The sequence below is a fragment of the Eumetopias jubatus genome, unplaced genomic scaffold (genome assembly GCF_037043125.1).
Source record: "Eumetopias jubatus isolate StellerSeaLion01/CBP00866 unplaced genomic scaffold, mEumJub1_p1.0 scaffold_12, whole genome shotgun sequence".
In the NCBI taxonomy this organism is placed as follows: domain Eukaryota; kingdom Metazoa; phylum Chordata; class Mammalia; order Carnivora; family Otariidae; genus Eumetopias; species Eumetopias jubatus.
Window position 1 is genome coordinate 103,007,186 of NW_028274818.1, and position 24,796 is coordinate 103,031,981.

General features: G+C 51.0%; 1 protein-coding gene across 6 annotated transcripts in view; it reads right to left on the minus strand.

The window, feature by feature from the left end:
• Nucleotides 1-24,796, minus strand: part of CUX1 (cut like homeobox 1) — a 350,704-nt gene that overhangs the window by 271,613 nt on the left and 54,295 nt on the right. For all 6 annotated transcript variants that reach the window (XM_028110256.2, XM_028110255.2, XM_028110254.2 and 3 more), the window contains exon 2: nt 3,350-3,460. In XM_028110256.2, coding sequence (XP_027966057.1) covers nt 3,350-3,460 — 111 coding nt within the window. The remainder of the gene's footprint in view (nt 1-3,349; nt 3,461-24,796) is intronic.

The following is a 24,796-nucleotide window of genomic DNA, read 5'->3' on the forward strand; positions in this document are numbered from 1 at the left end:
GCCAGAGCCACCAGGCTATAAGTCACCTGAGGTAATCTGTATGGAAAGTGACAGAACCTAGAAATACCCCAGTCTTTTATGTTCAACGCTCAATTATTAATTCAACAGGGAATGGATGTTTCGTTACAAAGTTAAAATTAAAAACCACTTTTCTTTGAAAGGGATTTTTCTGAATCAAAGCAATGTATAAAACTTTATTTCTGAAGTAACTGCAATGTTCTTCAACTCGACTATAATTTGGGGGTTAAAAAGACAGAACCGATAATATCAACTGACTGTGAATGTATAATTCTAATGACAAAACTGAAACTTTTTTTAAAAAAAGTCCTTTAAATGAGAAACCTTCGAGGCTCTGGCCAGCACGGCACCTGCTCCTCGGTGCTCCTGTGGCCCATCCCGCATGGAAGCGGCTACAAGGCCACTGCAGAACCCACCTTTCCCTCTGCACTTGAGCTTTTCCAGCTGCCCTTGGGCAGGGCCACGTTGGAAAATAAAATCTCCCTGTCGGGAGACCATCTTACTCACCTCTGACTTTTCTCCGGTGCCTAAACCTGCACATTAGATTCACTAGCTGTTTGGTAGACACTAGGAGCGCAGTCTTCTTCCCCAGAACAAAGAGGGCCTGCAGTGTTTTCATCCGCCACGGGCACCTTAGGTGCAAACCAGCGGGCACACCATGGCCCTGACTCCGCCACGCTGTTCACCCTGGAACAAGGGCCTGCTCCTCACCTGGAGGCCCAATTTTGTGAGGTGTGAGCATCCTGGTCTGGGTCCACCCGAGGAAGACGCCTTTCCCGCCAACAAGCCAAATTTTTTTTTTTTTAACCCCTGAGAACAAAGTCCTAAGCAACCTTCATTTTTATATGCTTAATCTCTAAAAGAGTTTCCTCGACAATAAATGTTAATTTGCTCAGGTGCTGAGTGGTCTGCCCAGCAGTATAGTCACAAGAAATAACTGATGCTCAAGAAATATCAGGGCCCCCCCCGCACTGAGACCCCAAACAAACAGACAATAGAATACCCCCTCTGGACCCCAGGCCCCGGACTCACCAGATCCAGCCGCTCCACCGCCCACACACGCACGTACTCCTTCCCTCCGTGTACCCCAGAGGACTTGGCTATAGCTACTCGCCCCCACCCCCATTCTGGCCTTCGGTGGCTTCACTATTTACCGAGAATTCTGGTTGGTTGCTGGCATAAGTGAACCTGTCTTTTCCACCTGTTCTCGCCTCGGGGTTCCCACAGGGACCCCACCCAGATTTCAAGGATGGACCTGGGATTAGGAAAATGCAAGGGGAGGTGCGGGAGCCTGTAAGCAGCTTCACCCTTCCCAGCTTCCTGGAAATTCCTGTGGCAGCAAGACTCTCCTTACTGCAGAAGGAGATGCCTGAGCAAGCACTAGCCTTGACCCTCTGGCAAAGGCCAGGGCCCTTCTCCATGGAAGACAGTGTCTAAAAATGTGCCCTGCAAAGAAATGCCCCAAATGTCATTTACCACCCAAGCCGCTTCTTCCCTGAGCCTCTTCTATTTACTGGGATCGGGAGAGAAAAATGCAACATTTCGGGTGGGGCTTCTTCAAGCTCTGTGAGCTGGTCCCCCGTTTCCATGTCAGTGGAGGGGCTGTACCCAGAATTTATCAGCTAGGGCCTCAGGGGCCTGAGGGGAAACACCCCCCCCACCTCAGGGGGCCCCAGCCCTTGGACCTGACAGGAGCCTGGGCCTCCAGAGGAACATCCAGGAACCCAATTCTCCACTCCTCACAGCACTTACCACAGGACAGGTCATGTTTACTTAGTGTTGTCTGCTGCCTTGGAAGGATGACCTTGACCTTCTGCTTTAGATTTTCTACGGAAACCCCTGGACTTAGGGTCAGCAAGGGAAGGGAAGTAAGAACCCAGGACAGTGGGTGACAGCTCGTTATTGGAACAGTGTGAAGAGTGGCCGGAGAGAGAGGTGAAGGGGATCGGCCAGGAGACGGGGTCAAGGACAAGGAGGAGAGCTCGGGAAACCCCACAGCTGGACCCTCCAGGAAGGCCTGCTCTGAAGCAGCCTAACAGGAGGAGAGCGACTAGAAGAAGGGCGTCCTGCTGCCTGGCTGCTTTGTCGGCCCCAGTCTTTACTGGTGACAAGGCGGACCACGGAGCGCAGCAGCTCCCCCATCCCCGCGCGGAAGAGGGCAACCTGGTACGGATCACTACAATGTGGACTTCTGCTTGGATAACACATGCAAGAGCCACATTTAAGGGCAGGCCGGGTGAGGGTAAGGAGGGTGGGAGTAGCGGGTCTAAAATTTAAAACCCTTAAGGGGATCTGCCCCTGGAGAGACCCCTTGCTTCCCACTGGGCTATCCTGTTTTCTCCCCCAAATAGTTATTCTTAAAATAGAGGGTTATTTGTTTCCCAAAATGACTGACAACAGCATGCCCTTGAACAGCAAGCTACTTTGGCACACCGGAAACGAGTCTACTTCTAAAAAGTTCAAATCGCACATCATTTTTTTCAGGAATACTGGGCAAATCAGAGGCATGCCTCCCAGAAGGGAGCTTTCCTTCCAGACCTGCTCCTTTGTCCTCCGCAGAGGCACGTGGGCACCTGCGATCCGCTCTCACCTAAGGGGGAGGGTGCAGGAGGCTGGGGCGAGGGCCCATGGCACGAGAACCATCGTGGGACAAACCGGCAGGAGCTCCCGGAAAGCAATTCCCACATCTGTTCAACTGTCTCTCAAACTCTCCTTGTTTTTCACATCTTACAAAGCCTTTGATAGGGACTGAGGGAATGAAGGGCTTGGGCAACAGACTGGGAAAATGCTGCCCAAGCCCCTCTAAACAGTGCCTTTCAAACATGTACTTACAAGGGGGGAAAAAAAAAAGTAGCCCATGAGGAGCACATTTGCAGTGCCCTTTAAAGCATATTTCAGGAAACAGAGCGCTTAACAGGCCCTACCAGGCTAAATGTCTGTTCTACAGGGAAGGATCGGCACATTGCATCCTCAGATGGGTGCAGCCACCCACCACACCAGGGAAGGGGCCCTCTGAGGATCCCCCATACCCCATCCCACTATGCTCAGTGCTCCTGAGGACCTGGGGTGGCGTGCTAACAGACGTGGGCAAGGAGCGCGGGGGCCCAGAGGCCCGGATGGGCCACACAACGGGCCACGTGCTCGCCAACACCCAACCGGGTCGGTATCTGCCTCTGGAATGAGCTCATGCCTTCTGGCATCCAGACAGCCTACCAGCGCCCCAGTCCCCCAGGCTGCAGAGGAGAACACAGTCTGCTTACAACGCGGCTCCTGAATATGGACGGGGACGGGGAGACCCCGCACCGAGACCGGGACGGTACTGTGGCCTCACCTCTGGAGTGTTCTTCTTGAACTCTCGGCTCTGCTCGATAAGCCGCTTTCTAGACTGCTCGCTTTCATCTTGCCGGTTCGCCAGTACTGTTGCGGTGGCATCGAGTTCCCTCTGTGGAGACACAAGAATGGAGGACAAGATTGTCACTGCGCTGCGTATCAGAGGAGATCGCATTTGCATTTGACCAGAACCCAGGAGAGGCCCCCGTGGCTCACGGGAATTCTCAGCCCCTGGGCAGCAGGGGGCTGGGGGTAGTGGTGGGGGGGTGGGGGTGGGGGAGTGGACACTGAGGCAGTTCCCCTCCATCCCGTGTGCTGGTACCAGAACACCAAACTGGCTCAGGCCGACGTGCCCTGTTTCCATGCGCACCTCACAAATGTCTGCTTCTATGACAGACGCAAAATGTTTCTCTTTCCTAAACCCTGAGTCAGGCTGATGCCCAGATGCCATCCCACCCGGGAGTGGCTCGTCTCTGTTCGTAACAAGCATTCCTTCTTGACCCATCTCTGCGCCCTGGTTCTTCGGCTTTACCCTGGGCTTCTCAGTGGGGTAACCTATTTGTCTTCAACAGTGTGGGCCTCGGATCTTTTGTGGTGATACTTGGTTTGCTTTTGTTAAGAGCATTTACTGTGGGTCTAAGATACGCGAGGCACCACGTCCAGGACAATCCAAATTAACCTGTTACTCGTTTTCAGGAGGGACCTTTAAGAGGCAATTTCCAAGAATCGTGATTTGCAGGATGTGGTCAAGTCATTTGAAAATGAGGCACCTGGAAACACTGGTTATCCTCCAACTATTTTCCTTGTACTGAAACGCTGAGAGCCGCCAGGAGCGGGGGGTCCCCTGTAAGAGGACCTCTGCCCACATGACAAAATGACACTCAAGCATCAGAGAACCTGTGCCCTGGCCTCAGGAATTCTGGGAGACGCTGCCAACAGGGCCGGTTTCAAACAAAGCTGCGGCAGATGGGCCCAGAGTGGTGTCCTGGCTGACAGCAGGGGCACAAGGACACGCGGCCATGGTCACCGAAAGGCCCCTTTGCTCGTTGAGTGGCCTCCATGACGAAAGACACAGTCTCCTTAGGATTCAGTGTGGCTGCTCCCAGTGGCTTCTCCGCGGTACGGCCCCTCCCGAGGCCCAGCAGAGCAAGGACCCAATCAAAGAGCGCAAGGCGATGGTAATCAGAGATGGAGATCCTTCCAGAGATGCCCAGGAAGCCCGCGAGTACCCCCCCCCGCCACACCCCCGGCCACCCCACGAAGTTCCACCTGCTTCCCTTTTGGGCGGAAGTAACCCAAGCAGGTCTGCAGGGCCTCCTGGTGGGAGCTCCACTCGCACACGACAGGGTGGGCCCCTGCCAGACGAGACGACAGGGCACTGGAGCCAACATCCAGCGTGCTGTCGACCTGGAAATCGCAGACAGTTTTGGGGGGGGGAGCAGTGGGGGAGGGGGCACGGACACCCCCCCGCCACACTCTCCCCTTTCGTGTTTCTGGCATTCCAGCAAATCTTGGGCAAACAAGTCCAAAAGAATAACATGGGCTAGGATTCAAGAACAGATGTCAAAGCTACTGCAGAAAAGAGGGAAACACTGCACATTTTGATAGACCACATTTGAAACACATCCCAGTCGAGTGAAGGCAGGAAAAAAAGAGCAACCAAAACCAATGTGGCGATGCGGGGACGGAGACGGCGAAGAGAGAGCAATCGCAGATAAGCAGAAGGCTTTTCAAAAATATAAACAATCTGGTAAGGAGGAGGACTTAGACGGCTATATTTAAGCGGCAGCAGCAGAAGTTATAAAAGGAGGCTTCAAGAAGTGGGGAGCAACGCCAATATTGAAATATGACAGAAAAAGTAGAGTTGATGTTTTGTTCCCATCGCCCGCAGATGCAGAAAACGTGGAGAAAAACAAAGAGCTCGGACTGCTTTCAAGGAGGACCCTCCTTCCTGGGAGGGGGTGTCACCCAGTCAGCCAGAACCGCTGGATGCTGGGGGCAGAGAGGTGACCGTGGGGCCCAGCCCTGACCTCCCCCCACCACCTTCCCATCCAGGGGGGACCAGCATGGGGACGGTGGGGGCAGTGCCGTGGGAGACACAGAAGAGCCCTGGGGTCCCCACATGTCCCTCTCACTGGAGTCCAGCCCAGCCTCGTGCCAAGGAGCCCCACGGGCACATCCGTCAGAGAGCCTAACTCAGAAGGGCTGAGCCCGGGACAGGTCCCTTGATAGAAGGCAGCAAACCCACCTTTGTCACAAAGCCGTGGGGCCAGTGTGCCTGGGGTGACCTGCTGCTGGCTGTTGGGGACCCGCCATGGGCCCCCACACTCCCTTCCCCACGTGTGTAGACATACACAGGTCCACATGAGAAACTAACAGGAGGCTCCTAATTTAATACAGCGCCACCACCCGCCACCACGGAAACAGACTGGCACAGCAAGGAGGAGAGCCAGCGCTTGCCAAGCCCCGGGTTTGGATGGTCAGACTCAGGGCTCACGATCCTTGACCGGGTCGCCTGCAAAACCACCACCAAGTCCTTCTGAAGGACACCGAGGCTTTCTAAGGCTGTTGGGACAATGCAGAGAAGAGACAGCTATTAAACATAAGCCAAATACTGTTTTATTATCTACCCGGCCTGCCTATTCTCAAAGTGTCAAATATAATGACACATTAACAAGGGAATTTAATGGGTTCAGGGGAGGTGGCAGTGGGGGCCTAAAATACAGAACCCTCAGTCCCTGAGTCACTGATCACTTATTTAAAAAAAAAAAAAAAAGGCATGGAGAGTCCCCACATCCGAAAAGCACTAAAACCTCACAAAAAGGGGAAGGCGGAAGCAAAAACTGGGAACCAACTAGAAGTATCCAACAAAGAGTGCGTTGACGTATCCACTCAAGGATCATTTGATAACGGTTTAAAAAAAAAAGGTCCCATATGCACAGGAGATGGGATGATCTTCAAGACATATTTAAGCAAAAAGAGCAAAGTGCAAAAACAATGCTAGTATTGTTTGAAAGGGTATCTATACATATCCTTGCATAAGCTTTGATTGTCTCCAGAAAGATACAAAAGATATTTGTAACTGCTTGGCTCTGAGAAGGCTTTAGGGGTGGAGGGGAGATGGACCTGCCCTTCAGTGGATGGCTGACCCTCGAAGAACACGGGTTTGAACTTGGTGGGGGCCACTCAGGTGGGCATTTTTTATAACGCAACACCGTAAATGTATTTTCTCTTCCTTATGATTTCCTTAATAATATTTTCTTTTCTTTAGCTGACTTTATTGCAGGAATACAGTATATAATACATGTGACATACAAAGTACAAGTTAATCGACTATTTATGCTATTGGTCAAGGTTCCCAGTAAACTATAGATTCTGAGTGGTTAAGTTTCAGGGGCATCAAAAGTTATATGTGGATTTTCGACTATGCTGGGGATCGGCACCCCTAATCCTCACTGTTCAAAGGTCAACTGTACATCTTCTATTTTAGCCACGTGCATGTATTACCATTTTGGAAAAACCGTACTATATATACGTTCCTTTCTTAAATCCTGCTAATGTGAAAAAATACAGGTTTACATACAGAAATATATTTTACATCATGCGTCCCACACACGAGGGTTCACGGTCTGCATTGTCCACCTGCCCAGGAGCAAAGGCCTGGAATAGATGACCTCTTGACTCACTCTGGTAATTCAAAAAGTAAGGCCAGCCCATCCTTTGTCAAAACAACAGCTGTTTCTTGCACAACGCGCTGCGCACTGGCCAGTCTCTGGGCTTAGGAACAAGGAGGAGGTGGCTGGTTACAGAAAACACTGCTCACCCGGGCCAGAACTTTCCCAGGGAAGAGCAGAGGAGGGTGTCCCCTCCAAAATGATGTAGAAATATTCTAAACATCCGACAGCCCCAGGTCCGAAGGGATGGGGAGGTGGCAGGACTGGCAGCAAAACCATGGGGGCTCTTAACACACGGGCACTTCAAACTAGGCCGAAAGAGGTGGAAATTGTCCTGGGAAAGCATCTCACCTGGATGCAGAAACTGCAATTTTTGTTCCAAGTCATCTAGTGGCAACCGACGCCAGGAGGTGACGAGGTCCAGAGCAAGACCAGTGGCTTTGGAGCCGAGGCTCCACGCGCACAGGCACACAGCCCTTGCTGGGAGATGGGGGGGGGGGGGGGGAGGGGGCGGGGCACTGCCACATGGCTGTGGATGCCTGCAATCCTGCTTTCCTCACTGATGAGAATTTCCTGGATGCTTTTTCAACATTTCTATCTCAAAGGGCAAAGCTCCTTAACATTTTAACTTTCTCTCTGCCTGAACCCCAGCCTCTCAGCCAAGTGTTAAAGATGTATTAAATACCAAAAATTAGGGCACCTGGGTGGCTCCGTTGGTTGGGCGACTGCCTTCAGCTCAGTTCATGATCCTGGAGTCCCAGGATCGAGTCCCACATCAGGCTCCCCGCTCAGCGGGGAGTCTGCTTCTCCTTCTGGCCCTCTCTCCTCTCATGCTCTTTCTCTCACTCTCTCTCTCAAATAAATAAATAAAATTTTTAAAAATAAATAAATAAATAAATACCAAAAATTAAAAAGTGCCAATAGTTGCCGAATTTAAAAGAAAATTTTCCCAAAGAAAACCAGTCTTCAGAACGTCACTGATCAGTCTGAAACGGCTTGCCTTTAGAGTATGTAGGTCAGCTGTTTACCTGTGTTAACTTGGGGGGGGGGGCATCTGCAGGGCTTCTGAGAGGCTCCCCTCCTAAAGTTCCCAGGCCAGGCTTGCCTCGGCTCCCTGCTCCTTCTGGGCCTGGGGAGGTGGGCCCTCTCCCCCAGCACCCCTGGGCTGGAGCAAGGAAAGTATTCTCTGCTTATTGTCTGTAACTTGCATCCAAAGAGTTAGTTCATCTGGTGTTTCTTTCGGGCTCACCTGGCAAGCTAATCAAATAGCAAATCTTGACTTGGAATTCAAAATGGCTTTATCAGTGAAACCACGAGGACTCAAACAAAAAGGGAAAGGCAACCCCAGTTTCTGAGTGGGTAGTCCCTGGGGCTTTTTCTACTTCATTTCCAGCCACAGGGTCAGAGGGACAAATGGAAGCTGCTCTGGCTGAGACAGGGCTGTAAGGGGCCCAAGGCCACCTACCAGCCTCCTTCTGTCACCCCCCCCTCCCCCACCCAGCCCCCTACACAGAACGTCTGAAGACCCTTCAGACGGTGGCCTCAGAGAAGCCCGGCTTGGAATCCAGGTTCCATCCCTGCTGTAACCTGTGTGGTTTTGGGCAAATGATGTTCCCTCTCTGGAGATAACTGAGATAAAGCATGTTCAATTCGCGGCATGGGACGTGCTCCATGAGGAGCACGTACTATCCTGTACTATCAGAGCCACGCACTTGACTTCAGGCCCGAACTCAGTCTGCCACCCAGGTCGGGGGCTCCAGGGATGTACAGATGAATCAGAAGCCGACTCCAACCTCCAGGTGCCCACGGTCCAGCCAAGGAACCAGGCAGGCACAGAAAAGCAACAAAACAGAAGGGACCGGGTCCGTGGAACCCAAACAGAGCAGAGGTTTGCAAGGGGAGAACATAACTTCCAGCAAGAAAGCCCTCCAAGTTTTCTCAAAAGGTGCCCATCTCGGCTGGAGCCCGTGGGTGGGAGGGGCTTGGTCCCCTTTACCCTCCTCTTCCTCCTCCTCCCTCTCCTCTCCCGGGGCTCACTGAGTCCCTGGCACAACCAGGGGGAAAGGTGCTGTCAGAGACCGAGAACGGGGCTCAGAGGAACCAGGAGCCTGGTCAGCACCTCCCCCCCAGGATGGGGGTGGCGGAGGCCCAAGAGGAACACGCCAACATGGAAATAAGTGGGTTCAAATAGAAACATAAAGGCCATTTCCCCAAACATGTCCACCAACAGTGACCAAGATGCCCACCGTAGTGGATAGGTGTGTGTGCACACATTTCATGTGCTCGTATACACGAGATGCCTCTGGAAGGCTCTACAGGTACAAGACACGGGTACCACTCCATATCCTGGGAGGAGAACGGATGAGCAGGGCAGTGACCAGCGGGGAGGTCCTCTCCCCTTCTCCCCTTCATTCCTTTTGAATTCTGAGCACCTAACTATAATGACATCTGCTAAAAAGTATACATTTATCTTTCCAAATCTCCTTTCTTTCCCCTCTAACGGGATGCAGGCTTTGACGGACAGATAAGGACCACTGACTGCCTCCCCCATTCCTTTTAGAGCAGTGCTCCCTGTGGAGCTGCAGGAAGTGCATTTTGTTCCACTGGTGGGTGTGTGCACTGACCAAGGGCGATACTTAAAGGAGAACCTTGCGGAACACTGAAGGAAGTAAAGGCTATCGCTTTCGCTTACTTTGTAAGTTTGGGTATAAGGCCAAGTCTGACTCCACGTTTCCCAAGTGCCCTTTGCAGACACTTGGTCCTCACCCATCGCTTTCCCGCTCATGATCTTTGATTCACTGCGAGTTTCACCGAAGTCTGAGTCACGGCTACAGTATTCTGTCATGTGATGGCAGGCGGGGGGCCAGCAGTGAGCACTCCCACGCAGGAAGCCACACTTGCCACAGAAGTGACACGGACCTCAGTAGGGACCCCATCCATGGAGGGGCCGTGGATGAACTGAATGGAGAAAAATGGCACAACTAAAGGAGACAGGAAGGCAGGGATCCGGGAGTTGATCCACAGAGCTGCCGCTTGATGTAAGACTTAGGCGTCCTGAATTCCCTGGGTGCACCAATGACCACGGAGCTGAGGGAGCTGTACGGGGGTGGGGGGGGCAGGACACGCACACACCCTCCAGGAGAGGCAGGAGAGGGGACGCAACCCAGATCTGAGCTTGTCATTCCCTGCTCAGAGCCTCCAGAGGCTTCCTAGGGGGCCTCAGATAAGTACGGCAGGGCACGCTGGCCTTCCTCTGCTGTCCCCAGAAGGCTGGGTCCCCTCCTTTCCCTCGAACCCTGAGCACCAGCCTTTCCCTCTGCTTGGAGGCCTATCCCTGCTCCTCTCCATCGAGCTGTCGAATCTCTGACTGAATACCACTTCCCCGACCCCCTCCCCTTCCACCCCACCGCGGCAGAGACTGTAAGGTGGGCAGCGACTCTGGTTTGCAATTCGGTACATGCGTGCAAGTGTGCGAGGTCAGTGCATCTCCCCATGGGCCGTAAGCTCCAGCAGGGCCTGCCTTTTGCTCACTGCAGAATTCCTAGCACTTCATACGGTGCTGGGGTACATCACAGGTAGGCAGTCAATATTTGCCAAATCAAAGAATAAGCTTTTTAAAAAAAGAAAGGGGGAAAAAAAAAGGGCAGGCAAAATTATACCAGAAAGGGGACAAATTTAACAACTGCAAGGCCTCCGGTCAGAAAGAGAGATGGCTGCAAGCACTGAGGCCATGAATGGCAGAAAATGTTCTGGAACAGTACAGGAGAGTCGGGGCTGAGGAGGAGGAGGGGTCAGGCTGACAGAGCCAGCTTCTTGAAAGGCAAGATGGAAGGAGGCAGGGGGTCCTGGAGGAGACCCACACTCCCTTCTTGCGCAGCCTCCAAGGACCCTGAGTCAAGCCTCAGAATGGTACCAGTTTATAAGAATTAGGATCATTTGTTCAAGAGGGACTCCTCCCCACCAGAGCGGCCCTAGCAAGCTCTCCTAGCAGCCCAGGAAGCAACCTGCATCAGAGCTCTGTGTGAAGAATGCAGAACGGGAACACGGGTGGCAAGAGTCCATCCCGACAGTGCTTCAGGATAAACAGGCAGCAACAAAGCAGAGCTGGGGTTCACTGTCGAGGCTCTTCCCCTGCCTGTGGGAAGGGCCCCCAGAAGGAGACCCCAGGAGGGGTCCTGGGGAGTGAGTGCTCTTCCCAGGGCAGGGAGAGCGCTCTCCGGGGACAGCCGGTGCCACAGAGCCCAGCTCCCAGCAGGGGCCCAGTAAATGCTGGCCACGGAGAGATGAGGTCTCTGGGTTAATCACACCCTGTGGCTCTCCGACTCGGGGAACAGAGAGATGGGCATGTGGACAAGCAAGGGGACTGCCTATAGTTCAGGCTTATAGCTCTTGGGGGGCTGAGTCAGAAACACCGTGTGTGCGCTCCAGCCCTTGCTGAGATCTCCATGCAATGCAGCTCATCTTCTCCCACCTTGGAGATCAGTCCAAGGAGCAGGACGCAGCCTCCTGGCTGGATCCGCAGAGCACAGTGGCTGTACTCCCAGCACGGGTTTCCCATCACGGGGGGGGGGGGTCCTGCTCCCAGACACCCCCAGAGAAAGACAGGATCTCTGGGGCCGGCGATGGGGAGGAGGTGCCTGCAGGGTGGTGTGTTGGGGGACCAGTGTGCACACGGATCAGCCGAGCTCTCTAACCTCAAGTGGAGACACTAATACACATCTCATGGGGCTGCCATGCAGATTAAATCGGGTAAAATGCCCACTACGACGGCTATGGTAGTTTCTCTTCTCCTCTCCCTATTGAAGCTGATCCCACCTCGTATAAAGGTTATTCCCTCACGCTCCTTTCACTCTGAAGATGGTATTGGTTATCTAATACGTACTCAATAGTTCCCAATTCTGGGACATGACCTGGTATTAATTCCTGATCTAGGAAATTCAAGTGCAACGATTTACTCCAACTAGACTTACTGCCTGTAAGGCTACACCCCCGGAGATGGTGGGGGTGGGAGCAAACAGAGGCACAGGCAAGGTGTCTCAAGGTGTCTCGGTGTCTACTTTTTAAACAGAATCTTCAATCAAGTGAATGCGTCACCGACTCAGAAAATAAAAATGAATAAAAACAAATACATTGGCCTAACAAAGGCTACGGATACAAAGTTCTCATACAAGCCCTTTTTTGTGAACTCCTCGGGATGGAGAAATTTCAATAGGGAACCAAGACTTTGTTTTTTGTTGTTTTTCACCCCGTTGCAAACCCACTATGCAAAGACAAAAATGCCAGATGTATCCAACAAGCATTGCGCTACATATAATACTTGCCAGACTCTCATTTAAACAGTGAGACGTGAGAGACGGTGTCTCGGTGATGCATAATGAAACATAGACGGATCGGAAGCCCACGTGGCAGGGGTGGGGGGTTGGGGGGGCTGCTGCAGGGAGACGGAAGGACGCCTTTAACCCGAACGAGATGGATTCTTCTTTACATACTGACCAAGCCAGAGAAAACTGCTGTTATTTGCCCAGTTCTGAGCTATAAAAATGCCTGTTTCCTAAGTAGCCTTCTTTCCCACTCTCTTTGGCTCTATCACAAAACAAAACTAAATTCTTCGCACCAGCCTCCGCCTTGTAGACACACATGGCCCCACATGGCAGGAGTGCTCGCCCCTTCCCATCCTGGACTTCTCCAGAGAGCCCAAAGAAGCCCTCCTTCCTCCTCTCCTGGCCCCTCCACCTTGTCCGTGCTGTCTAGTTATCTCATTTGCTTGGGCTCGCTACTGCTTTCTTCCCCCATCTGGTTCCTGGGTTGAAGCAAGGGCCTCCTTGGCCGAGCGCCTTGTCTTCTGCCTCCTCTGTGCTTCCCCAGGCCACAACCTGCACATCCCCCTCCCCCCCACCACCTCGGGACCCACATCAGGGACAGAGGAGGGCTGCTGAGGTCCGACCTATTGGCAGCGCCCGCCCCACCCCCACCCCAGTCCTATGGGCCTCGGGATGAACTTGAAAGAGAAGCAGCCACAGGAGCTTTGTTCATCCCACATCATAGATGAGAAGACCGAGGCTGGGCAGGTAAGTAACTCGCCCTTGCTAAGAGACGTCCAGGGAATAGGGACTCCCTGACGTCCATCGTCCTTCCTACACTTAGTACACATCAGGAGACGGGTTTTCAAACCACATGGGAACTTGTCACAATTTTAAAACACCCAAAAAAGTTTGATCCAGGGGTCTGTGGTCTAGCTCTGGCTGTGGGACAGGAGATAGGTGGGTGTCAGAGAGAACAGACACCCCGAACCCCCACAACTGTATTCGGAACGCAGAGAGGCTGGCCTGTCAACCAAATAATTGGACCCAGGGGACACTTAATTGAAGGAGGGGGACGAATGGGAATTGCACTAGCCACGTGAGGCTAGTCCACTGGAATGAGAGATTCCGTTTCTCCACTGCAGTAACCACGTTTCGAGGGTCAGTGGCAACTACACTTGATGACACAAAGACCATTTCATCAATGCACTGCACAGTGCTGGTCTAGAATGACTCTCCGGGTTCTGAGGGGGAAGCTATTAACTGTTACACAACTGACATTTAGCAGACTGATGAAACTGATGGGTGGCTGGTCGGACTGGCCCCAAGGACATCATGAAGGGGTCAGGGGAGCTGACCGAGAGAGCTGAACCCAGACCTGGAGGACCATCTCCATGGAAGCTGAGGCTCTCTGCAGTAAACCACAGGGGCGCCCTGGCCCCGCGCCCCAGCTTAACACACTTGACTTTCTTCAGCCAGCAGGAGGGAAGGTCATGGGCCAAAGATGAAGCAGGGACAGGAAAAACGTGTTTTAATCTCAAAAAATAATTAAGCCCCTGCCAGGAGGAATAACTCTGATCTCATCTATGCTGGTAAACGTTTTCCTCCTAAAGTATTTGTTTCAGAAATAAAGCCTTTAATTTGAATGCTTTAGGAGCCAAAATTTCTGTCTGTTGAAAATATTTGTTTCCATTGTTTGGCAGGAATCAATTTGTTAGGGCACCAGCCACTCTGGCAACGGCTCCCTTCCACTTCTCTGGGAAAATGCTTGGCGGCAAAGCCATCCACCGCCCTGCAGGTCTCGCCCGCTCACGCGCGCTCTCTGTTTGGGCTATCCCAGCCACAAACATCTGCCGGCACAGACAGGCTGTGCATCAAGCCAACCAGCCAGTGCCTGTGCTGGGACGGAGCCGCTTCGAGGGTTAGTAGGATTATATGACTGGGTTTGGTGGGCAATCAGCTGAATCTGATTATCGGAATCAGAGCCCATTTCATTTAATTATTTTGTGAGTGGGAGAAGACTTGTCACCCAATCGTGGGTGATTTTTCCATACAGCCCCCGTCTTTTCTGGCACGGATGAGGTCTAGGAAGTGAGCAGCCGGAGAATTTCGGGAGACCAGGCTCCATCCTGGTTACAGATCGCCAGGTCACCAAGACACCCCGAGCCTTGGTTTGCTCATCTGTAAAATACACCACCTACCCGGGCTTCACAGGGTTGCTGGAAAACCGCAAGGCATGAAGAGTAAGAAAATCTCTTGCAAGTTAAAAAGGTTCCACAAAAATGGTAGCTCTTACTCTCTTCTGCAAGGGTAAAGTATCCTCCAACGTCCTCACTTAAGCCTTTTTTGTACGCTATGGGGGCGGGGGGGGGGCGCGCTGAAGAGACAGATCATGAAAGTTAAAAGCTATCACAGTTATAGGTGAAGTGCTAATAACTTCATTTTGAAACTGTCAGGTTGGGTTTTTTTTAAATCACAGCTGTGGCTTGCACCAGAACTCTACCTGTAGCTACATTCCCTTCTCACATTTTAATTAGCAAATAAAACTCCCCCAAAGCTCTCAAAATGTTGTTTGTGGTTTTTTGTTTTTTTTTTTTTTTGCCTAGAATTTAGGAGGAAAATTAAAAAAAAAAAAAATGCCAAAGTGGCTCCTGGGGAAAACCAAACCAGTTAACAGGCATCGATCCGCGATGCGGGGCCGCATCCCTGGAGCTGCGTATGTCAGGCCAAGAGATGTCACCGCGGAGCCAGCTTTGATTTTATTTTTGCAGTTAATTTTCAAGATTTTTGGTGCCATGTTCAGCGAGCAAGGTTTACAACATCCTGCCATTGGCTGAGTACTGCTGCCCGCCAGATGGCCCGGCAGAATGACACTCGTATGGCAGAGAATGTCGCCTGTGATTCCTTCACTCTCTCCTGGCACCGGAGCTGCTGGCCACTGTCAGGAAATCTGGGTGCGGGGCACCAACAGGTGACACGACATGAGGGCTCCCGGTGCCTAGAGCAGAAACGGGACTCGAAGGGGGCCATTTAAATCCTCCAAGAGTCTCGCCTTGAGCTGTGCTAGCTGGATGGGATACCCAGAGAAGAAAAAGGGCCGCCCCATGAGCTACCCTCCAAGTGCTGCCACCAGTTTGCCCACTCTGGGCACTGGAGCGACAGCTCCCGTCATCAACTACACTCCATCCTGTCCACGGAACTTTCTGGAAAAGAGCTGGAGAGATTCTTAACACTCAGACTTTAGAGAGCCAGCTCAAGAGCTGTAGCTAACTATCGAACAGACACAATTGATAAGCACAATCACAACAAACTACTACTAACAATACAGTGGGGTTTGGATACTCATCCAAATGCAGCACGCTCAATCAGGGCAGCCCCCAACACCTTCCAAGCTCTGAGCCGGCATGAACAGTCCCCCCTTCATCCCAGGGCTTGACTCCATGGTCTCCTCAGGGCCAGATGGGGTGCAAAGGAATGGTTGTATTTTTTTTTTTTAAGATTTATTTATTTTAGAGAGAGAGGACGCAAGCGGGGGGGAGGGGCAGAGGGAGAGAGAATCCCAGGCCGACTCCCCACTGAGCAGGGAGCCAGATGCGGGGCTCAGTCCCAGGACCCCGAGATCATGGCCTGAGCCGAAACCAAGAGTCGGACACTGAACCGACTGGAGCCACCCAGGCGCCCTGGGAACGGCTCTTGAGGCAGGAAGTTAATGCCAGTTACAAAGCATTCTAATCTCCCCATAACTACTCCAAGTTCAGGTTCTTGGCACCTGTTTTTCCAACTCCATGTGTCATTTCTTAATTGCATAGACGCCACTTGTTTTGGCCCAGGAATAACATTTCTCTGTACCCCACGTTCTTGGTTCTCTATGGGCTGTGCCTCTTGCGATGAGAGGGTTCTACTTTGGGAGCGAACGGCAGCTGCCAGCAGAGTGTGATCTAGAAAAGGACACGTCCTGCCCCACCCCACTGGCCCTCTCAGTGATACTGAGACGTCGCCTGTGCGGCACCAGGAGGTGGCTCTGCCCAAGTGGCCTCGCTTACACTCTCTGGCAACTTCTCTGCCCATGGCACTGCCCCACCCCACGTGACGCACCAGCACCAGCCAGGGTCCTTCCGTGCCAGGCTAATGTAAACACAAAGGAAATATCGCCACAGATCTGCAACAATAATCAAGATCTTCAATGATCACAAACAAAACCAATCAATTATGTTCCATATACTCTACTAATTCTGGAAAGCGTGGCAACATACTTATTTTATCGAGTTTTTTTTAAAGATTTTATTTATTTTTTTGACAGAGACACAGCGAGAGAGGGAACACAAGCAGGGGGAGTGGGAGAGGAAGAAGCAGCCTTCCTGCAGAGCAGGGAGCCTGATGCGGGGGCTCAATCCCAGGACCCTGGGATCACGACCTGAGCCGAAGGCATACTCTTAACGACTGAGCCACACAGGCGCCCCTATTTTATCAAGATTTTCAACAAGAGCTGAGACAAAAGGGGATTTCCTGGTTTACTTCCTACCTCTACGCCTGTCCCTAAGTGCCTGCTCAGTGGGTCCCACTGGGCTGCCGGACACCTGTATTTTACTTAAGAAACTGTATATAGTCACCAAGCGCAGAAGCCCAGCACGTGTGGCTGCAGCGGGGCGCCTGGACTGGGGGAGGGCCAACGGGATCCAACAAGAATCCACCTGTATCCGAAAGACTCGCAGAAGAAAGGCCACAACTGGTTTCACAGACAGCTGGATCAAGTTTGCGCACTTACGCAAGACAAGGGCCGGAAACCAAAGGCTTCACCCCCAGAGCGCACGACATAGCGCAAACACTCCAAGAAACTGCCGCCCTCCCACCCAGCCGCTTGGTCAACTTACTATCCACTCATCAGAGGAGTTCCTGAGCTCCTCATGGGAAAGACAAGGCGCCAAAGGGCCAACACACCATGCTAGGGCGCAGAGAGCTTCCGACTCAGTAAAACAACTGGACTATACTGTAAGGCAGATCGCTGCAGGACAGGTGCCCAGAGGACCTGGGAGCTGAGAGGGAGAGAGGCGACTTCCCGGCGGCAGGATCGGAGGTGGCCTTGAGGGATGAGGGAGACTTCACATGGTGGGGGGGCGGGAGATGAGGATTCCAGAAGGCCTCGGGCGGGCAGACGTAATAAAACCAGCTGCCCCTAGAGTTCACAGACTCGTGCATCACATCCCTTGTTGTTTTAATCACCACGGTGATCCTACGATCCTCCTGCCCATGAATGAGGACACGACAGTAAAGGTCACCTGACCAAGAACACACAGCTGTGCGACATTTTCAAGGTAGTATTTTCTGCGCCTAAATCTGCTCCTTCCACGCCAGCAGAACACTCTCAAAAAGCGCAACAGGCTTGGGGCTGACGTGGGGACGGTGGGCTCTGAGGGGACAGAGGGCAAGAGCTCTAGGGCTCCTTCCTAGGCCTTGAATGTGCATCCAACTCTGTGCTGAGTCAGTGTGTTGCTGCTTCTCCAGCCGATCAGTGATCAGGCAGTTCTTTAGAAAAATCATTCCGGCAGCGACAGGGAGGCTAAGAGCAGGCCCGGCAGCTCAGCAAAGGAGCCACGGGACAAGGGGCAGGGGCGCCGAGGGTGCAAGACGCCCAGCCCGAACACCTGTGGAGCGGGCAGCCGCCCAGTGAAGTCTGCAAGGAGATCAAGAAAAAGGAAAGAAACGAGAACGGTCTCTAAATTAATCCTGAATCAGCTTCAGTGGATAAAGTAAATACAGGAAGCAGCCCCAAGAAGAGAAAATAGGATATACTAAAATGGAATTAGGAGCCTGGCACTGAAGTGCGGTGGAGACTTGCCCCAAACCCCCCATCGCAACCCCCCCCCACTGCACCCCCCCCTTACCCCTGGCTTTACATGCTCATGGGGGTCCTGGAGCCAATCGGCGTCGGACCTGTCAAATCTGACTGCTGGAATAAAAATGGAAAGGCCGAGTGGCAGCCATAACATGGAATTTCCTTGTTTTTATTAGTTTAAGGCTCTTAAAGAGTAACTTTTACATTGGGGAAAACTTTTCAAATATGTACTACTTGAAACTTAGATCCAGTTACTTCTCACATGTTTTCAATCACTCTGCTTGCCAATTTTACTAGTTATCAAAAGACATTTGTGGTTTAAAAGCAGGGGAATGGGCTTCCCCCTCCCAGTACATCTGCCCTTCCCGGGGTGACCTCACCCCGCTGGATCCCTAAGCCGGCCTGCTGCCAGAAAGGCCTGACGGGCCAGCCCAGGGTGTGCTACTGGATCTCACAGCTGGAAGAGGAGGAGGCCAGTTCAGTTTGCAGCACCCGCACTGCAGTGACACCTGGGTAAGGATTTTTTTTTTTTTTTTGTAAACAAAAACGGGTAACATCCAGCTTTTTGCATTACTGTGGCTACATGGATATATCCAGGAACGGGAGTTGGTTACTCAATTTTCAATCCCTACAGCTAAACCCCTGGAGGTCTGGGGATGATAACAGGGCTGGCCGTGCCGTCATTCAGCATCGAAGCTGGGCAGCCAAAGAGTAAACTGTTCACGATGACCCACATGTGATCTTTAAACCAGCAAAACTGCACAGGCCTCACTCCTTCACTGTTGGAAATCTTCTAATGAACGAAGTGCTGATCTCCAAGTTCTTCATCCAGAGCCCCTTGTTCCGTTCTTGCTGTGTTGGCCGAGCACAGCCTGGAGTGGCTAAGCTTTCAAGGGTGGCAAACCACATAGACGTCTCCTATCAAATGACGTACAAGTCCATGCTGTCGCCCAGAGGACAGGGGTGGTCACAGGTAGTTTGAAACCCCATTAAAAACACAATGAAACACACACAGGTGTCCTAAATAGTTGGCTTGATACCAATTCAGAGCGAGGCGCACTGGGTGTGCTGGCTGGAAGGAGGCTGGCCGGCCCCCCCTTCCTTGCGCTCGGTACTCCACACCTGTGCCGTGTATGTGACTTACTGCCCATCCCCGCCCGCTCAGGGGCCCTGCGGAGCCAGGCCGCCTCTTCCCGGGGCCCGCCTGCCAGCCTATGGCATAAAGGATAAATAACACTGACTCCTCATAAGAGAGGAATGGGCTGGCAATTGGGCTACCGGTCTGTACATTTCTGGTACAAATATGTACGTTCCCCATAAATACAACAAAAAGGCAAACCAATCCTCTAAAGTGGAAAAACTTCAGCTGTAGTCTGTTCAGGACAGGCTCCAAATTTCTGGCATAAACATCTATTTTTAATCGAGTTGGGTTTTTTGGGGGTGTTTTTGTGTGTGTGTGTGTTGTTTTTTGTTTTTTCATTCGAAACCTGTTAATTCCATGACTGAGAATTCATCAAGTTTCAGACTGGAATTAATTTTAGCAACTGCTTTATACCAAAACTACTAGTAGATGTGGCTGTGTAACTGGCCCGCTTCGCACACTGTCACTGAGAAGTCTGCGCATTCACATTCCCCTCAGATAGTGTGGTTCGCGCCGAGCAGAGCAGAGTTTGGAAGTTGGTGAGCTCCATCTCCTCCCAGGGAGCACGCGGAGCTGGGAAAGCAAGGCTGGCCCATCTGTTCACTGGCCCTTTTTACACGAAGCTGACTGTGGCATTCCTCTGTCCCCTCACCACTCAGGGTGGGGACTGTCCCCACACACACCCATTTGCCTTTCACCAAATGCATACGGGTTACACACCTACTCTGGGCGAGAGGCTGTCCCCACAGTGACTGGTGTGTCTTTATTCTCACACCCACCCACCTGCTGACCCTCTTCTCCAACTTCACCCTCGCCAACAACTGTGCTCGCCTGGAAGGCCGCCTGCATGAGTTACGGCCAGCTCAGGAGGTTGCAGTATACTCTCCTGAGACAGCTATCTTGCTTCATTTTACATGGTGACACGAGAAAATGCGGCCCCTGAATCCTTGCACATTGGACCACCAGCGTCACCACCACAATTAGGAAACAGTAAGCACCTCTGCACTGATTCTGTCTCAAGACTCAATCTCAGGGAGCTCTCTTAGAGGGGAGCCCTGACCTACAGATTACTGCAGGGGGCCACTCGAATTGCACTGTGAGGGGTTCAGAATTTCAGGGGCCTTGGTCCTTCTCCCTTGAAATTGTAAGAAAGCAGGTTCTTCCTGGCAGTCAGAGGCTGAGCCCGGCCCGGCCCTGGGGCAGTCACCCAGCAAGGCTTAGGGACACCTTCTGCCCATGGACGAACAAACGTTCTGCGCTATAAAGGTGAGAACATCCTCCTCACAAGCAATGTCAAAGTCTCAAGTTCCTTTTTTCCAAATAGAATCCAAAGCCGACAGCCCCAACAGCCCCAGTCTCTTCCTCCTGCCACTCCGGTCCAGAAAGAGCGGCCAATACCCAGGGCCAGGCTCACCCCGGATACCGGGCGCCAAAGGCTTTGCCGCTGGGATTCCCACCTCAGCTTACAAAGGTGTGGCCTCGCTGATGAGCTCCACCTTTTTCTGCACATCTCCAGGAAAAGCATTTCTCATGTAATTTCTAAAACATCCAGCATCTAAGGAAGCTGGAAAGCCGACCGCAGCTCAGCCAGGGACGGGTGCTTGGTGCACAGGGTTCAGCAAGCTGCCATCCCGGCACTTTGGGGACCAGTTTCACTCTGCACATGGACAGCATCCAGACAGGGACAGCCTGGAGAAGCACACTTAGGGCTATGGAGACTACATCTTCGTTTAACAGTCAAACCAGGTCCTCCTCTTGAGGGCTCTTCGTTCAAGAGACACCCTTCGGGAGCCCCCCAAAATGCTTAAATGCCTCCCCTCCCCAGCAGCACGGCGCCCCACAGTATGATTTATCCGCGAAGGTTTTATTTAAGACCAGCACAAAAGCGTGCTATTACTTATGAATCTGAGGGCCTGCAAAAAGTCCAAAAACGGCTCTGCACTTGATTGTGCATCACCAAGGCACTTCCAGCCTTTAAAGCCTGGGTCATAATTCATGTAGTGCTACAGATCTGAATGAAATTCTGGTCACACCTTGCATAAGTTTCTGGAGAATCAGAATACCTCTAGACTTGTTAGCTAATTAAAAAAAGGGGGGGGAACCCCAACACAATCCCCACATAAGACATTTTCCTACCTGGCAACCTCACCATGGTGACGAGGCATGGTACCTGTGCAACCTCTTAAGTGTGCAAAGCACAGACAGGGGCCCAGACAGCTGCGCGGACTTTGGAGCAAAGAATTTGCCACTTATTTACAACATCTCCAAAGCGTTTCAGGCTCTAACTTGAATATATATTTTGCACAGTACCAAAACTTTTAAATATCCACAAGAAGATTTCATTTTTATAGGCAATAAACATTAAATCTAAAGGACTGGAACATAAAAAGTGTTTTAATACCATATAAATCACCTTTCCCCAGACAGACTAAATCTCTGAAGGTTTTAAGGACGGCAATATAAATTTTTATGGCAAATTATCTACATAGAAATTATCTGCGTGAGATGCACTTTCATCCCTCTTTCTCATTTACATAGTGCTGACAATCTTTTCCATCACAACAGCCAATCCAGTTTGGGGACTCGAACAGACAGGGGGACTACGAGAGCTCGAGCCAGGCGGGAATCTCTCCTTCCTTCTTTCGGCCCATCGTCGGCACCTGATGCAACTGGGTCTTGTCCGTTATTCTACAAAGGTCTCCGGCTAACCCACAGCCCCATTGGGTACAGCTGCCCCAGGGATGAAAGGAACATTCACAGGCCGTGCCCCGGACACGCTTCCCACCAAGCTTCTCTTGGGCCAGTGGCCAGCCTGCTTGATGCCACCGGAACCGGTGGTTCTAAGAACTTTCTATTTGCTAGGCAAGTATTTTGCACATGGTTTGGTATTCTAGGTTACCATTTTAAAAAAGGAATCCCAATCGAAGCAGAAATTAGAGGACCGTCCCATCAGAGCGGAAAATATGGCCATGTTATCAACCACCATTTTATTGTATCAGTGAGTTATCCAATTTACAACCTGCCCCCCAAAATGCAAGGAGACTGAGAGTTTCTATTCCCTCTTCGAGTTATTTCCTGTTAACAGAACACGAAAAAGTAGCAAACATGCCTGCTTTCTGGCCTGCTATTAATCTTAGCCAGCCGTCTGAAGAAGGAACAAGAGAAAAGGTTTTCTGGAAATATTCTCCCTATTGGTTTTATCCATATAATAAATATTAAAGTTAATTTTCTTATGTGCCTTTCATCTAGGAGCGTTTTAGGCCCTTTAATGGTCTAAAAATTTAAATACAGCTCTCCTTCATATTCTTGCAGGGCCTAATTAAACAAAAATAGATCTAGCACCACAGAATTCTGCACAAGAAATGAGGAGAAAAGAAGTATTTTGGCAAAGGGGCACCAATTTCAACTGACTCTAGCTTGGATGTATAAGCATTAACAACCGACTGATGGGAAGGGAAAGCACACTTAAACAGCATTTTTCAATTAAACAGTCACTTCCTCATGAAATAAAAATCCACATAGATTTTTAGGCTGCATATAACGTAGTAATGATGAGCCCATTTCCTCTGGCTCGTTACAAAATTTTCTTGTTGAAGTGGCAATTTCTGCCCTGGTCGTCTAAATGAGGGTAATTAGAAGCCCACAGTAAGTTTTGAAAAACAGAACAACCAAAAGACACTCTGGAATATGGTACCACAAACACTCTGCTTTGCAAATGAAGGAGGTAACATTTTCTCTCCAGATTAAAAGACACTTGATGCCAACTAACAGCAGCTTGTGTAATCTTATTTAAAATGTGCTAAAGCATTACACCACTTCACCAAATGGGAGAAAAAGGAGCAATACTAAACCTAAAATGGAAAGAATCGGACCAACAAATCACTTCTAGGTGCCATTTTCTCAAGAAGTCCAGCGTCCTCTGCTTGCCATCAGTCAGCTCAAAGCAAGGAAAGGGACAGGACATGGACAGCCTCGCCCTTACACTCGTAAGAGACGCTCCTGGGATCTGACTCACTCAACAAGGATCTAGTGATTCCCCCGCCTCTGCTGTGTCCCTTTGTGGGGACAAAAAGCTAAAATGGGCACCGCCCCCTACCCACATGGGGCTTCCAGTCTAGAGTCTATGTGAAGCAAACCATGGCCACCCAGTTCATTAACAGCAGAAGCAACAACAAAGCTGTACAAGGAACGCACTTTCACGTTTATGGACACTACGCAATGGAAGAGGCGAAAAAAACGAACAGATGTTCTCCGTACAGAAACTCAACACCCACACGAACTGGTTTAAAAACCAAAATGTCATCCATTTGGTTGAATTTAGGGGGAAAAATTAAAATAAAAGACTACAGCCCCAAATTTAATATTTGAATCCAAGAGCCCCATGAATCCTTCCCCGTTCTCCCCTGTCCACCCTCTTTGGCCACATGGCACGCTCTGTGTGGTTTTCAGTTATTAGTGGGCCTCCCAGGCCCTACTGAGCACACCTCCAGGAGTCGGGGGCTGTCGCATTTATCCTTGGGCTCCCTGCAGCACCTAGAAGTCCACGCCCATCAGCAAGTGACTCTTCGTCCAATCTGCACGCTGGAGCTTGTTCTCAACAGACTTCCCTGGCTTGGAGTTCTAAATGAATGATTAAACAAAGTGCATTTGGTGTCTCCATCTGATAGTTAAACATCTTTGAGAACAGAATCACAGGCCCTGTAGTAATTCTAAAGGATACCTCCATAGGAAAATGTTCAAAACGCGATACAAAAACATTTAAAAAAAAAAAAAAAAGCAAAAAAAATCTGCTAAGTGATCTAACACTAAGAATTAAGGCATCCTACTTAAGTGCCAAAAGAAGAGTCGAAAATAAGAAGCAAGTGGCAGCTTAAACAATGTCAAACCACACTTGAGAAATAAAAAAGATCTCAGGTTAGCAGGTCAAGTGAGAAAGGAGATGGCAGTAACCACAGCCCTGGAGAGGTCTGAGGTTACCCTGTCTGGTTCATTAAGTACGTAAGGATTTAAAAACTCAAAGAAATGCTATTCAGAAAATAGGAAAGTAGATTTGTGTTCTGGCAGTGAGAGAAGCCACCCAAAGTAGACTCAAGCTGCTATTTTTCCAGCCAGATCGTATATACGTTTTATAAAGGGGACCCTCCATTTCACCCTGTACTAATGCACAAAAGCAGCAACTTGAAATCGTAAGGCACGTGTATCACTCTGATCACAGTCAATCTGGTGCAGGGCTCTCTGCCAGGTACTCTGTACCCTCCAGCCCTGACTCCTGCCCAGGACAGAAAGCAGGCTTGGCTATCCAGTCAGGCTGGACCCAAGGCAGGAGGGAGAGAGGGATGGGGAGGCAAGAGTCCTCCTGCCAGTCTGCTCTGACCCGCACGCTCTCTTGTCCCCACTTTGGTCACTGTCTGGGATTTTGTTACCTCTGGAACTGACGCCTGCCCTTTCCCTGACCAGTGTCCGCTTACCCCACTGTACCAGTGTGGGGGTTCTTGCTCTG